This window comes from Oryx dammah, unplaced genomic scaffold, assembly GCF_014754425.2.
Source record: "Oryx dammah isolate SB20612 unplaced genomic scaffold, SCBI_Odam_1.1 HiC_scaffold_11050, whole genome shotgun sequence".
NCBI lineage: Eukaryota > Metazoa > Chordata > Mammalia > Artiodactyla > Bovidae > Oryx > Oryx dammah.
In genome coordinates, this window is record NW_024080444.1 from 11,227,049 (window position 1) to 11,242,054 (window position 15,006).

Here is a 15,006-nt window from a genome sequence, read left to right on the forward strand (position 1 = left end):
GAAAACCCTAAAGACACCACCAGAAAATTACTAGAGCTAATAAATGAATATTAGTAAAGTTGCAGGATATAAAATTAACACACAGAAATCCCTTGCATTCCTATACATTAACAATGAGAAAACAGAAAAGGAAATTAAGGAAACAATTCCACTCACCATTGCAACAAAAAGAATAAAATACTTAGGAATAAATCTACCTAAAGAAACAAAAGACCTATATATAAAAAACTATAAAACACTGATGAAAGAAATCAAAGATGACACAAATAGATGGAGAAATATACCATGTTCATGGATCAGAAGAATCAATATAGTGAAAATGAGTATACTACCCAAAGCAATCTATAGATTCAATGCAATCCCTATCAAGCTATCAATGGTATTTTTCACATAACTAGAACAAATAATCTCACAATTTGTATGGAAATACAAAAAGCCTTAATAGCCAAAGCAATCTTGAGAAAGAAGAATGGAACTGGAGGAATCAACCTGCCTGACTTCAGACTATACTACAAAGCTACAGTCATCAAGACAGTATGGTACTGGCACAAAGACAGAAATATAGACCAATGGAACAAAATAGCAAGCCCGGAGATAAATCCACACACCTATAGACACTTTATCTTTGATAAAAGAGGCAAAAATATACAATGGAGAAAAGACAATCTCTTTAACAAGTGGTGCTGGGAAAATTGGTCAGACACTTGTAAAAGAATGAAACTAGAACACTTTCTAACACCATACAAAAAAATAAACTCAAAATGGATTAAAGATCTAAATGTAAGGCCAGAAACTATAAAACTCCTAGAGGAAAACAAAGGCAAAACTCTCTCTGACATAAATCACAGGAGAATCCTTTATGACCCATCTCCCAGAGTAATGGAAATAAAAGCAAAAATAAACAAATCAACCTAATTAAACATAAAAGCTTTTTCACAATGAAGGAAAATATAAGCAAGATGAAAAGACAGTCTTCAGAATGGGAAAAATAATAGCAAATAAGCAACTGACAAAGGATTAGTCTCAAAAATATACAAGAAGCTCATGAAGCTCAATACCAAAAAAATAAGTGACCCAATCAAAAAATGGGCCAAAGAACTAAACAGACATTTCTTCAAAGAAGACATACAGATGGCTAACAAACTCATGAAAAGATGCTCAAGATCACTCATTATCAGAGAAATTCAAATGAGGTACCATCACAGGCCAGTCAGAATGACTGCTATTGAAAAGTCTCCAAACAATAAATGCTGGAGAGGTGGGGAGAAAAGGGAACCCTCTCACTGTTGGTGGGAATGCAGACTAGTACAGCCATTATGGAGAACAGTGTAGATATTTCTTAAAAAACTGGAAACAGAACTGCTGTATGACTTAGCAATCTCACTGCTGGGCATACACACCAAAGAAGCCAGAATGGAAAGAGACACATGTACCCCAATGTTCATCACAGCACAGTTTACAATAGCTAGGACATGGAAGCAACCTAGATGTCCATTAGCAGATGAATGGATAAGAAAGCTATGGTACATATACACAATGAAATACTACTCAGCTTTTTAAAAGAACACATTTGAACCAGTTCTAATGAGATGGTTGAAACTGAAGCCTATTATACAGAGTGAAGTAAGTCAGAAAAAAAAAAAAACCCACCAATACAGTATATTACAGCATATATATGCAGTTTAGAAAGATGGTAACCATGACCCTATATGTGAGACAGCAAAAGAGACACAGGTGTAAATAACAGACTTTTGGACTTGTTGGGAGAAGGTGAGGGTGGGATGATTTGAGAGAATACATTGAAACATGTGTATTACCATATGTGAAATAGATCACCAGTCCAACCTTGATGCATGAAACAGGACACTCAAAACCTGTGCACAGGGATGACCCTGAGGGATGGGATGGGGAAGGAGTTGGGAAGGGGGCTCAGGATGGGGGACACATGTACACCCATGGCTGATTCATGTCAATGTATGGCAAAAACCACTACAATAGTGTAAAGTAATTAGCCTCCAATTAAAATAAATAAATAAATTTTAAAAATAGAAAAGGCAGAGGAACCAGAGATCAAGTTGCCAACATCCATTGGATCATTGAAAGAGCAAGAGAGTTCCAGAAAAACATCTGCTTCTGCTTTATTGACTATGTCAAAGCCTTTGACTGTGTGGATCACAATAAACCGTGAAAAATTCTGAAAGAGATGGGAATACCAGATCGCCTGACCTGCCTCCTGAGAAATCAGTATGCAGTTCAGGAAGCAACAGTTAGAACTGGACATGGAACAACAGACTGATTCCAAATCAGGAAAGAGTACATCAATGTTGTATATTGTCACCCTGCTTATTTAACTCATATGCAGAGTACATTATGAAAAACGCTGGGATGGATGAAGCAACAGCTGGAATCAAGATTGCTGGGAGAAATATCAATAACCTCATATGCAGATGACACCACACTTATGGCAGAAAGTGAAGAAGAACTAAAGAGCCTCTTGATGAAAGTGAAAGAGGAGAGTGAAAAAGTTGACTTAAAACTCAGCATTCAGAAAACTAAGATCATGGCATCTGGCCCCATCACTTCATGGCAAATAGATGAGGAATCAATGGAAACAGTGACTTTATTTTGGGGGGCTCCCAAATCACTGCAGATGGTCACTTCAGCCATGAAATTAAAAGATGCTTGCTCCTTGGAAGAAAAGTTATTACCAACCTAGACAGCATATTAAAGAGCAGAGACATTACTTTGCCAACAAAGGTCTATCTAGTCAAAGCTATAGTTTTTCCAATATTCATGTATGGATGTGAGAGTTGGACTATAAAGAAAGCTGAGTGCCGAAGAATTGATGGTTTTGAACTGTGGTGTTGGAGAAGACTCTTGAGGGTCCCTTGGACTGCGAGGAGATCCAACCAGTCCATCCTAAAGGAAAGCAATTCTGAATATTCATTGGAAGGATTGATGCTGAAGTTGGAACTCCAGTACTTTGGCCACCTGAGGTGAAGAGCTGACTCATTTGAAAAGACATTGATGCTGGGAAGGATTGAAGAAGGGAGGAGCAGGGGAAGACAGAGGATGAGATGGTTGGATGGCATAACCGACTCAATGGACATGAGTTTGAGTAAACTCTGGGAGTTGGTGATGGACAGGGAAGCCTGGCGTGCTGCAGTCCATGGGGTCACAAAGTGTTGAACATGACTGAGTGATTGAAGTGAATTGAACTGAACTTCATTCTTTCCTCAGTTATTTCTCCACAGTTCTTCAGTAGCATATCGGGCACCTCCAGACCTGGGGAGTTTATGTTTCAGTGTTCTATCTTATTCTCTTTTCATACTGTTCATGGGATTCTCAAGGCAAGAATACTGAAGTGGTATTGCGTTTGGGTTTGGATTCTAGGACTTTGTAAATGAATAAACATCCAGCTCCTATTCCTAGGTATGATGCAGGCTTTTGGAGAAAACCAAACACATATGTAATTACAAAGTACCATGTGGTGTAAGCTTGACTGTATTACACGCCCTAGGACCAAGGGTGACCTGCAGAATCTTGAGGTCTTGTTCTGCTATGTGCTGTGAGCTTTTATTGTGGACTTTACTTGGCTTACATGTAAAATGGAGACGAGAATAGCCTCGGTTTCATTAAACTGCAAAGGTTAAATAATGTGATACATGTAAAGCCTTTAGAACTATGTCTGGCACATGGTATGAAAGTTAGCTACAATGATAAACAATTAACCTCATGATGGCTACTGACACTATAACATTGGTTATCTATTGTTTCAAACTCAACAAAAGAAATAATGTATAGTCCAAACCCTCCCCCACACTTTAACACATCTAAATGCCATATGTGAACTGTGAACTTCCAGATGTTCAAGCTGGTTTTAGAAAAGGCAGAGGAACTAGAGATCAAATTGCCAACATCCACTGGGTCATCAAAAAAGCAAGAGAGTTCCAGGAAAACATCTATTTCTGCTTTATTGACTATGCCAAAGCCTTTGACTGTGTGGATCACAATAAACTGTGAAATATTCTGAAAGAGATGGGAATACCAGACCACCTGACCTGCCTCTTGAGAAACCTATATGTAGGTCAGGAAGCAACAGTTAGAACTGGACGTGGAACAACAGACTGGTTCCAAATAGGAAAGGAGTACGTCAAGGCTGTATATTGCCACCCTGCTTCTTTAACTTATATGCAGAGTACATCATGAGAAACGTTGGGCTGGAAGAAGCACAAGCTGGAATCAAGATTGCCGGGAGAAATCTCAATAACCTCAGATATGCAGATGACACCACCCTTATGGCAGAAAGTGAAGAGGAAGTCAAAAACCTCTTGATGAAAGTGAAAGAGGAGAGTGAAAAAGTTGGCTTAAAGCTCAACATTCAGAAAACAAAGATCATGGCATCTGGTCCCATCACTTCATGGCAAATAGATGGGGAAACAGTGGAAATAGTGCCAGACTTTACTTTTGGGGGCTCCAAAATCACTGCAGATGGTGATTGCAGCTATGAAATTAAAAGATGCTTACTCCTTGGAAGGAAAGTTATGACCAACCTAGATAGCATATTCAAAAGCAGAGACATTACTTTGTCAACAAAGGCCTGTCTTGTCAAAGCTATGGTTTTTCCAGTAGTCATGTATGGATGTGAGAGTTGGATTGTGAAGAAAGCTGAGTGCCAAAAATTGATGCTTTTGAACTGTGGTGTTGGAGAAGACTCTTGAGAATCCCTTGGACAGCAAGGAGATCCAACCAGTCCGTTCCAAAGGAGATCAGTCCTGGCTGTTCTTTGGAAGGAATGATGCTAAATCTGAAACTCCAGTACTTTGGCCACCTCATGTGAAGAGTTGACTCATTGGAAAAGACTCTGAGGCTGGGAGGGATTAGGGGCAAGGGGAGAAGGGGACGACAAGGGATGAGATGGCTGGATGGCATCACTGACTCAATGGACATGAATTTGAGTGAACTCCATGAGTTGGTGATGGACAGGGAGGCCTGGCGTGCTGCAGTTCATGGTGTCACAAAGAGTCAGACATGACTGAGCAACTGAACTGAAGTGAACTGAAATGCCACAGAGGTAAGAAGTACATCATCAGAAAAGGCAGGATGACCAAAAATATGATATTTTGGAAGTATTTTTCCTCAGGGTGTTATGTGAGAGCAATACTTTTATTAGAATAGGCTTCTGACATCTTGTGCTATATATTCTAGGAGAGGCCCACAGAAACATCTGGGGCCTCCAACATCTCAGCACAAATGACATCACCAAGATTCTTATCCATCTATCCCAACATCTGGCAGATATCTGGGTTACATTTATCTTTGTCTTCTCAGCCTAGTGGTGAGTGACAAAGACCATAATTTAGCCATCTTAAATCACCAGAGCCTTGTGGATAGTAAGAGCTCATAAACTGCTGACTGATTAAATAACTGGCTTTGCTGGCAAACATTGGTTTTCCTCTCCAGCATCCATTTATAATTTGGGGTCCTACCATACTCCACACTTTCAGTTCACAGGTACTGAGTGGAAAAAAAGGGCAATGCCAAAGAATGTTCAAACTACATTATAATTGTGCTCATTTCACATGCCAGCAAAGTTATACTCAAAATCCTTCAAGCTAGGCTTTAACAGTATGTGAACCAAGAATTTCCAGATGTACAAGGAAGGTTTTGAAGAGACAGAGGAACCAGAGATCAAATTGCCAACATTCGTTAGATCATGGGGAAAGCAAGGGAGTTCTAGAAAAATATCTACTTCTGCTTCATTGATTACACCAAAGCCCTTGACTGTGTGGATCACAACAAACTGTAAAAAGTTCTTAAAGAAATGGGAATACAAAATCACTTTACCTGTCTCCTGAGAAACTTGTATGTGAGTCAATTGGCAAGTTAGAATTAGAGGTGGAATGACTGACTGGTTCAAAACTGGGAAAGGAGTATGTCAAGGCTGTATATTGTCACTCTACTTATTTAACTTATATGCAGAAAACATCATGCAAAAACCTGGGCTGAATGAATCACAAGCTGGAATCAAGATTGTTGGGAGAAATATTAACAACCTCAGGTACGCAGATGATACTACTCTAGTGGCAGAAAGTAAAGAGGAACTAAAGATCCTTTTGATGAAAGTGAAAGAGGAGACTGAAGAAGCTGGCTTTATACTCAACATTCAAAAAACTAAGATCATGGCATCCAGTCCCATCATTTCATGCCAAATAGATGGGGAAAACGTGGAAGCAGTGACAGATATTATTTTCTTGGGCTCCCAAATCACTGTGGATGGTGACTGAGGCCATGAAATGGAAAGATGCTTGCTCCTTGGAAGGAAAGCTATGACAAACCCAGATAGCATATTAAAAAGCCGAGACATCATTTTGCTGACAAATGTCCAGATAGTCAAAGCTTTCATTTTTCCAGTAGTCATGTATAGATATGAGGGTTGAACCATAAGGAAGGCTGAACTTCAAAAAATTGATACTTTCTAATTGTGGTGCTGGAGAAGACTCTTGAGAGTCCCTTGAACTGCAAAGAGATCAAACCAGTCAATCCTAAAGGAAGTTAATCCTGAATATTCATTGAAAGGACTGATGCTGAAGCTCCAATACTTTGGCCATTTGATTCAAAGAGCTAACTCATTGAAAAAGACCCTGATGCTGGGAAAGATCAAAGGCCAAAGGAGAAGGAGGTGGCAGAAGATGAGACAGTTAGATAGCATCACTGACTCAGTGGACATGAATCTGAGCAAACTCTGGGAGATTGTGGAGAACAGAAGAGCCTGGTGTGCTGCAGCAATCCATGGGATCACAAAGAGTCAGACATGACTTAGTCACTCAACAACAACAACAGTTGAGTGGAGCTCCAAAAGACATCAGTCACATATTCTTTTTCTTCTAGTGATAGGTTTAGGAGAGGGCACATGACATAAACTTGTCTAGAGTTAATATATGAATTGCTGCAAAAGCTGGCAAAATGGCTTTGTGTGTGTGTGTAGATTTGAACATGGAAGGTTTAATAACTACTGCAACCACCTTGTGATCACAAAGGGAGATGATTTTCAAATGTAGAGTCAACAGAAAGGCAACAGAACGAAGAGATAGTGGAGAGAACTTCGACAGAGATACAGAAGATACTGTTAGACACCTCTGCCCAACTGTACCTTTGGCGGCATCTTTGACTCTTCAGTTAACAAAAGCTGACACATTCTGCTTTTTAATTTAAGCCAGTTTGCATTGGATATTCTTTTGCTTGCCACCAAGTGATATAACTTCTTCTGCAAAGTGCATGTTAAAATAAGTTAATTTTGTTCTATACTCATGGCCAAAGCAGTTCCTAGTTGTTATTTTTTTACTCAATTAATCAAGAAATGGTTTTTCCAGTAGTCATGTATAGATAGATGTGAGAGTTGGACTATAAAGAAAGCTGAGCGCCGAAGAATTGATGCTTTTGAACTGTGGTATTGGAGAAGACTCTTGAGAGTCCCTTGGCCTGCAAGGAAATCTAACCAGTCCATCCTAAAGGAAATCAGTCCTGAATATTCATTGGAAGGACTGATGTTGAAGCTGAAACTCCAATACTTTGGCCACCTGATGTGAAGAGCTGACTCACTGGAAAAGACCCTGATGCTGGGAAAGATTGAAGGCAGGAGGAGAAGGGGACAACAGAGGCTGAGATGGTTGGATGGCATCACTGACTCAATGGACATGAGTCTGAGTAAACTCCGAGAGTTGGTGATGGACAGGGAGGCCTGGTGTGTTGCAGTCTATGGGGTCGCAAAGAGTCAGACACGACTGAGCCACTGAACTGAACTGACTGAATCAAGAAATACATAATAGGATGTTGTTATGTGGTGAAATGTCACAAAGTTTAAGCAAGTTCCTTGTCCTACAGTTCAATTGGAATTCATCATCTCTGTATTTTTCCTCTCACAAGGAATACATCTCCTTTACCCAGATAAGTTTTGATCCAGCAATGAGATCCTTTGAACTGTTCTTGGTTCTAAGCCGACCTTCCTCTACTCTGACCTGCTGGTGGTAGGGCTCTGATTCAGCAAACCTCCTTTACCAGCCTTCTTTGCCAGCTGACTTCCTGTTTAATAAATGGGAAGCCTTAGGGACTGGAATGTGGGAACGGGAGAATTCCTTCCTATTTCTAGTTCCTGAATGTGTCGTAGCAGTAGACAGCAAAAAGGGAACTGTTCTATTCACTTCTAATATCTGGGTTTCCTTGGTATCACTTTTTACTCTTTCTGCCTTCTAATATTTTTATAACCAATTCCTTATATTAAATATACTGTTTTTCTGAGTGAACCCTGGCTGATACAGTATTTGATACTAGGAGTGGTTTCAGGAAACAGACTTTCAAACCAGGAATCTGGATTCATTTGCTTTGCACTCAGAGCTAAGCTCTTCACCAATGGATGATGGGAAGTAGTAATTTGTGGAATGTGATGACATCATGATTTATTGATGACAGATGAGATCATCATCTGTTCTTCTCAGGTTTAATGCCACTGGTCAGCTGGCTTTTGGAGATAAAGTAACTGCTGTATGTGATCATTATGGTAGAGAAGATGACTATAAGGAATGTAAGGTGAGATGGCTACTCCTGATGGTGATATTGTGCTTGCAGGAAAAAATTACAAGCTCATATCTTTCAACTCAAATCATCTTCAGGGCATCAGAGGGCTCCTAAGGATGCCCCTAAGAGTATCTCTTATTCCCTCTACATATAGGAGATATATCTAAAACATTCAGATCCAAACTAAGCATCCACAGACTGGCCAAATCTCACATGTCAAAGTTTAGGCAGTATTTGGAAGGCATAGGACTCTGAGGAATGGAAACATTTGAGTGGACTTGGATGAAGCTGAGAATCTTGAATCTCCCAAGTATCGCTGAGTTTCCTTTGAATAAGCCTCTATTTCCTATTTGATGATACTTCCTTTGCTTGAAAACCTGTAATGATTATATATGGAGGAGTTGCCTTGCATGGAGATCCCTATTCATTTTAAACTCCTTTGCTCCCAACTTTCATGGCCTTCAATCTTTTATCTGGAGTCAGATCCCAGCCTGCTTAGGGAGAGAAGGGCACAGTCTTGTTCAGGAGGAAGAGGGTTATACTCCAAAAGAATAACAAGATTTGGTTAAATTTATATTAGAATAAACATATCTAATATAACAGAGGGTGGATTCTAAGGTATCAGACCAAGGTGAACAAACGGAACATTGGGTTGGGGCTTAATTTAGGTAGCCCTGATATAATACACTTTCCATAGATTTTTGGACTTAATGCTATGGTAAACTGTTAAAATAATAGCCCCCAGAGAATCATGCCACTCTGTATATTGTGCCCTTATGTAACCCCTTCCACAGTGGTCTTTGGCATAGCTGTCTGACTTGCTTTGGCCAATGAGGCTGGAACAAATGTGATGCGAACAGAAACCTGTCAAGCCCTTGCATGTTGGGCTTGCCTTCTTTTTTCTTGTTCTGGACCAGATTCCATGTTGATGAAGCCTGACTAACCTGCTGGAGACACATGGCCCACTAGCAATCGGCAGCAACTCCAAGACATGTAAGACCAGCTGAGACCAGCATCTTTCAGCCAATCTGTCAAACTGCCAGACTGACTGCAAACACATGAATGAGCCCAGCTGACATGTAAGGAAGAAATGCCCCAGTTGAGCCCAACCCAAATTGCTAATCTACAAAATCATAAAAACATATGATAAACATAAGCCACTAAGTTTTGTTATATAGCAAAACTAGGTAAAACAAATGTATTAGTTTGAGCAGCTTGGAGTGGCTCAGTTTGCTTGTCTCAGAAATGTATGTTCAACATTACATTCAATGATATCGACTTGATAGAATTTTGCTGGACTAATGTATAGAAAGGATTCTAATGGCATAGGGAGATAGGAATAATGGAGTAATTTATCATGTAACCTATGTGTCTTTCCTCACCTTGAAAGGGTCCAAGGGATGTTTCCCTCATTAAAGTATTGAGAAATGCATTAGTGAGGGAGCCCCAGCAATCTTGAATACCTCCAGGGAGCTGTTTTCTGTAGGCCAAAGTTGATGCTGGATAATGCTGCCACTGAGATGCGCTTCCCGATTTCAGTGGAGATGACTGGATCTCAGAGTAGGGGGAGGCGGGGGGCGGCAGTGGGTGGCTGGCCTACCAAAACACTACTTGACCCATATGACAGAAATTTGACTTATCACAGTTAAGAATCAGCTTCTTGCCCAGTTCATAGACCCAACGAGTTCACAGATCTGAAGCTCCTGGTTGAAGAGGATGGACTGTGCAACAATGCTGCAAATACGTAGTGGAGGTCTTCCTCCAAGCTATCCGTAAAGGGACATAGTCATTTACTAAAGTGTCTGTGCATTGGGAGAAATGGAAATACCCAAACTTTTCAAGGATTCCAAAATACTGCTCTGAAATCACACTAACCCTTAGGAACCCCAAATACTACTGTGATCTAATGGTCAAAATAGGGGCTTAGAGTGATCAGGTGATAAACAAAGTTTGGGCCCAATTCCAGCTCATCATAGATCTGTGACCCATGCATCCATTAAAAATGATAATTAGGAAGCCTAGTCAGCAACATATTTGTGGATTTACTCATGCATGCTCAGTCACTTCAGTCATGTCTGACTCTCTGAGACCCTATGGGCTGTAGCCTGCCAGGTTCCTCTGTTCACGGGATTCTCCAGGCAAAAATACTCGAGAGGGTAGCCATGCCCCCCTCAGGGGGATCTTCCTGACCCAGGGACTGAACATCTCTTATGTCTCCTGCATTTGCAGGCAGGTTCTTTACCAGTAGCACCACCTGGGAAGCTCATCTGTGAACTTATATACAATGACAAACTTGAAAGAAGGACAGAAAATGACATGTTAACAACTATACCAAGATGCTGTACAAGTCTGGACAAAGCAACTGCTAACAGCAAAAATGAAAATACCTGTGTTTGGATGATGGCGTCATAGGTGATTTTTGCTTGTTTGGCCTTCTCAAGTCCTCAAACTCTCCCAAAAGCTGTTTTTGCTTTCTTTGTAAAAGGGACTTTTTAAAAAAATACTTAGAACTCATTTGGCTCTTCTTCTTTGAGGATTCCCATTGTACAACTTTCTGGCCAATCATATTAAGGTCATGGTAAGTAAGAATGTTAAGTGTAGTCACTCTGTCCAGTGTTGTAATGAGTCTCAGAGCCAGTCATGCATGAGGCCTCGCTCATATACAAGATACTGCAGGAATGACAAAATCTCACTCTTTCCCTGCCCTCTAGGAGCAGATAGCTAAGGGGACGATATAAAATGTGCTCAAATCCTCATGATTCAAAACTGGAAATAGATAACTGTTTCAGAGAGGGACAAAGAAAACAATGCTCCACCCAAAGTAAAGAGAGCTCATATTCAGTAGGGAAAAAAAAAAAAAAAACCAGAAAATATTCACTGGCAGAACTGGTATCTAAAGAAAGCATAGGGTTTTGTGAAGGCAAATCAAGGCCCCAGAAAAGAGGTGTTCTGGGTGCAGGGGACAGTACAAGGCATACTGGAGGATTGGAGAGCTCTTTGACTTAGCTGGGGGAATGTGGCATGTACAGGAGAGCCTGGGGACAAAACCCCTTGGCTGGAAATCCTTGGAGCACAGCTCACATCTCCCTTAGGGTTAGGATTTAGGAGAAATATCCTGCAGACAGACTAGCTTAATAGTGTCCAGACATTGCCCATTTAGCAAAAAATAGTGGCTGGTACATAGGGGGATTACAAGTGGTACTTGTCATTTAACAGGTACTTACCATGTGCCGTACATGCTAAGTGCCTGATAAAGGAAGATGCTAACTGTCTTTTTTATATTACAGCGGGGCCTTCATATTGAGTTTCCACATCCAACTGAGGATTGAAAATATTAGAAAAGAATTGCAGAAAATTCCAAAAAGCAAAACTTAAATATGCTGTTCAACTATAACATAGCATTTATATTGTAGTTACAACTATTTTACTTAAGCACTTACACTGATTGGGTCTTATAAGTAATCTGCAGATGATTTAAAGTATATGGGAGAAAATGAATAGATTACACAAACATTTTGTATAAGGCACTTGAGCATCCACAGATTTGGTATCCGAGGGGGTCCTGGAGCCAGTTCCCTGCAGATACCAAGGGAGGATTGTATTCATCTTTTAGATAAGGAAACTGATGCTTAGAGATCAGATGATATGTACAAAGTTGTGTAATTCATATGCAGTTGAGGTGGGGTTGGAATCTCTGACATCAGAGCCTGTCTTCTACCTCCTGTAGTGCCTCTTTGGAAACAGTAAGAGTGAAATTAATTCTAGACCAGAAAAAGTACTACAGGGTGTATGTAACCAGTAAAATTCCACCTTAAATCCCATCCAGTAGGAAATAAAGACACATGGTGGGGTGTAATGAATATGGTTCCACTGTTCTAGTTCTATCCTTTCCAAGCCAACCAGGCAGCCTTAACCAAATTTCTTAACCTCTTTGTGCCTCAGTTTCCTTATCTTTAAAATAGAGACATGAATAGTGCCTTTCTTAGAGGGTTTTGAGAGAATTTATTTTAATAATATGTATAAAATGCTAGACAACATCAGGTAGGAAGTACTTGGTAAATGTTAATCATTATGGTTGTTAGGCTGTAGTGTAGAACATTTCTCACACTAGGACACAATGCCTAGTGGTCTTCTTCCCCAAAGAACTCTGAATTTTGGGATACTGGAGCTAGGGAGCCCTGTCCCAACTTGGTGTTTAAGAAAAGAACCCTGATCTAGGACTAAAGATGGTGGTATTTTGACAGAAGCCATTATTCCACCAGGTTCCTATAGAATTAAATATTACCACCCAAGGATGCAGCATGCCAGTCACGTATCAGTGGAGATGTGCAGCCCACATGGACAGACCTGCTTCCTCGGGCAGAAGGTCCGGTCTGCCTGTTCTGACTCCTGCACAATTAGGAGGTGCTTCCTTCCTCAGCAAGGGCCACAGACCAACACATGGGACCTAAGAGACAGCCGTGGGACCCTGCCCTTCTGAAGAAGGAATTGAGTGTGCTGCAAAGGCTTTTACACCTATGGGAGCCAACTGGCCTTATGGAACATTAAACTTACTCACTTGGATGGGCCCTGAGGAAACCACTTAGCCAAAAGCAGAACATCTGGAACATTTTGAAGAACTGAGTTTTATTCTTCAATTGTATTCTTTGATTTTCAACAGAAGAAACTGAGATGTTACATAATTGTCTGTTACTCACTTTCACCCCCCTTCATTCTCATTAACCTAAAATTATTCTTAGTCTGTGCATCAGTTAAAAGAGTTTGCTTCAAGCGCATTCATCGTCTGTTATACTTGATAATGTTTACATTTGGATAGTTTATGGGTCAGCTAATGCCTTGAACGTCCTAGCACACAGACCAAATTGAACATGATCAGCCTGATGGACCACATCCAGTTACCCTCCTCCTTGACACGTGATAATGGAGTCCCACAGGATTTCTAGTACTGACCATCAGAGATCATAGCTAGTGACCATCACTCTATCACAGACCTGGAAACTGAGCTACTGAAAGGTTAAGTTTAAAGTCAAAGAGAAGGCTAGGAAAGGAGCCTTAGTTTGGTGCTTTGACCATTATAGCTACTCATCTGAAATTTTTGCAGAAATAGCATATTAGTATGACAAAACTTAAAATGTGTACGATTGGCTTCTGAGGATTTTTTGAAGGAAAGATGTAGTTTGCTTTTGCTTTTAAAATACCGTTCAACACAGTGCCATTACAAGTTAAAATCAATGCTTTGTGATTTAAATCTCAGAAAAATACTCAATGGCTTTTCTCCACAATCTGTAGTTGACCACTCTGTGTACTTCAATGCTTAAACATTTCATTAAAACAACTCAGATGTTTTCTAGCTTCCTGTAAATCATAAAACATGTCAATTATGGCTTGACTTTGTATAAAGTCCTGTCTGTGAACTCACAGTCTCAATAGGCTTGTTCAGTATCCAGAGGAAACTACACATAAAAATAACTCTACTGGAAATCTTTTGTCCATTTCTGTAACTGGAAACTTCTACTTGTCTCTGCTTCTGGATACCACTTTGGAAACTTAAGGAGAAATAATTCCCTCTGTTTCCAGTCTGGAAGAAAGAAAGAGCCAGAGGACCCTCAGCGGGGTCCAGGATCCAATGTGGTTGTTTTCTAAAGTGCAGTAGTGTGTGCGTGGAGCCCTGGGCTGTTGGGGAGAGAGTCCAGATCAGTGGAGGCGCAGTCGCCTGACTTTCTGTTACATGGTGGTGGGTGCTGCCTAGTCATGCTGCAGTCTCCAGAATAAAGTGCTGGTTTATACAAAGACAATTGAAAAGTACAAACAACAAGCTCTGCAGGCCAGAGGATTCTTGTTCAGAGTCTAGAAGTTTCTTGAGGATGTCCTATCAGGTCACCCCAGCTCCTGAGACCACAGGTTCAAATCTGGAGAGAAAAGTTCACAAACAGAAAAATCATTTTTCTGACTAGAAAATACACAAACTCTCAAAGTCTGATTGGAGTGAGAAAATTGGAGTAAAGAAAAAGCTTAAAGGCAGCAGGGCTTAAAGCTTTCTTTCCACCCCCTTGACCATTTGCCCTAGTCCAAATCTTTAGTTTCTCTCCCCAGACTGATGGCAAAAAGCTCTCACCTCTGTTCTCTGAGCTGCAGGCAGCTGAGCAATACTGGAGCAAAGTTCAAGGGGCTTCCCTATTCAGACCTTTCATTGTGTCAGATATTTCTGTTTATTCCTGGAGATGCATTTTCCTCCACCCTGCTCAGCCTGTGCACGTCCTAGGACTGCATCACTGGCCTCTCTTTTGTCTGGTTTCCATTCCATTTTTTCCCTCAAGTCTCAGAGAGAGAGGAGATTGCACGGGATAGGAGAGTAAGGTTGGGAGATCTCTTCCTCAGTCACCTACTGGAGAAGCTGCAGGTCCGTTTTATCTCTCTCTTAAAGTCTACAGC

The 15,006-nt window shown here is 40.6% G+C and overlaps 1 protein-coding gene across 1 annotated transcript in view; it reads right to left on the bottom strand.

Moving 5' to 3' along the window:
- Positions 1-13,180: 13,180 nt before the first annotated feature.
- LOC120860224 (programmed cell death 1 ligand 2-like) overlaps positions 13,181-15,006 on the bottom strand; it is a 67,606-nt gene continuing 65,780 nt past the window's right edge. Inside the window, exon 7 of the mRNA XM_040236006.1 lies at positions 13,181-14,483. Coding sequence (XP_040091940.1) covers positions 14,478-14,483 — 6 coding nt within the window. The 3' untranslated portion in view covers positions 13,181-14,477. The remainder of the gene's footprint in view (positions 14,484-15,006) is intronic.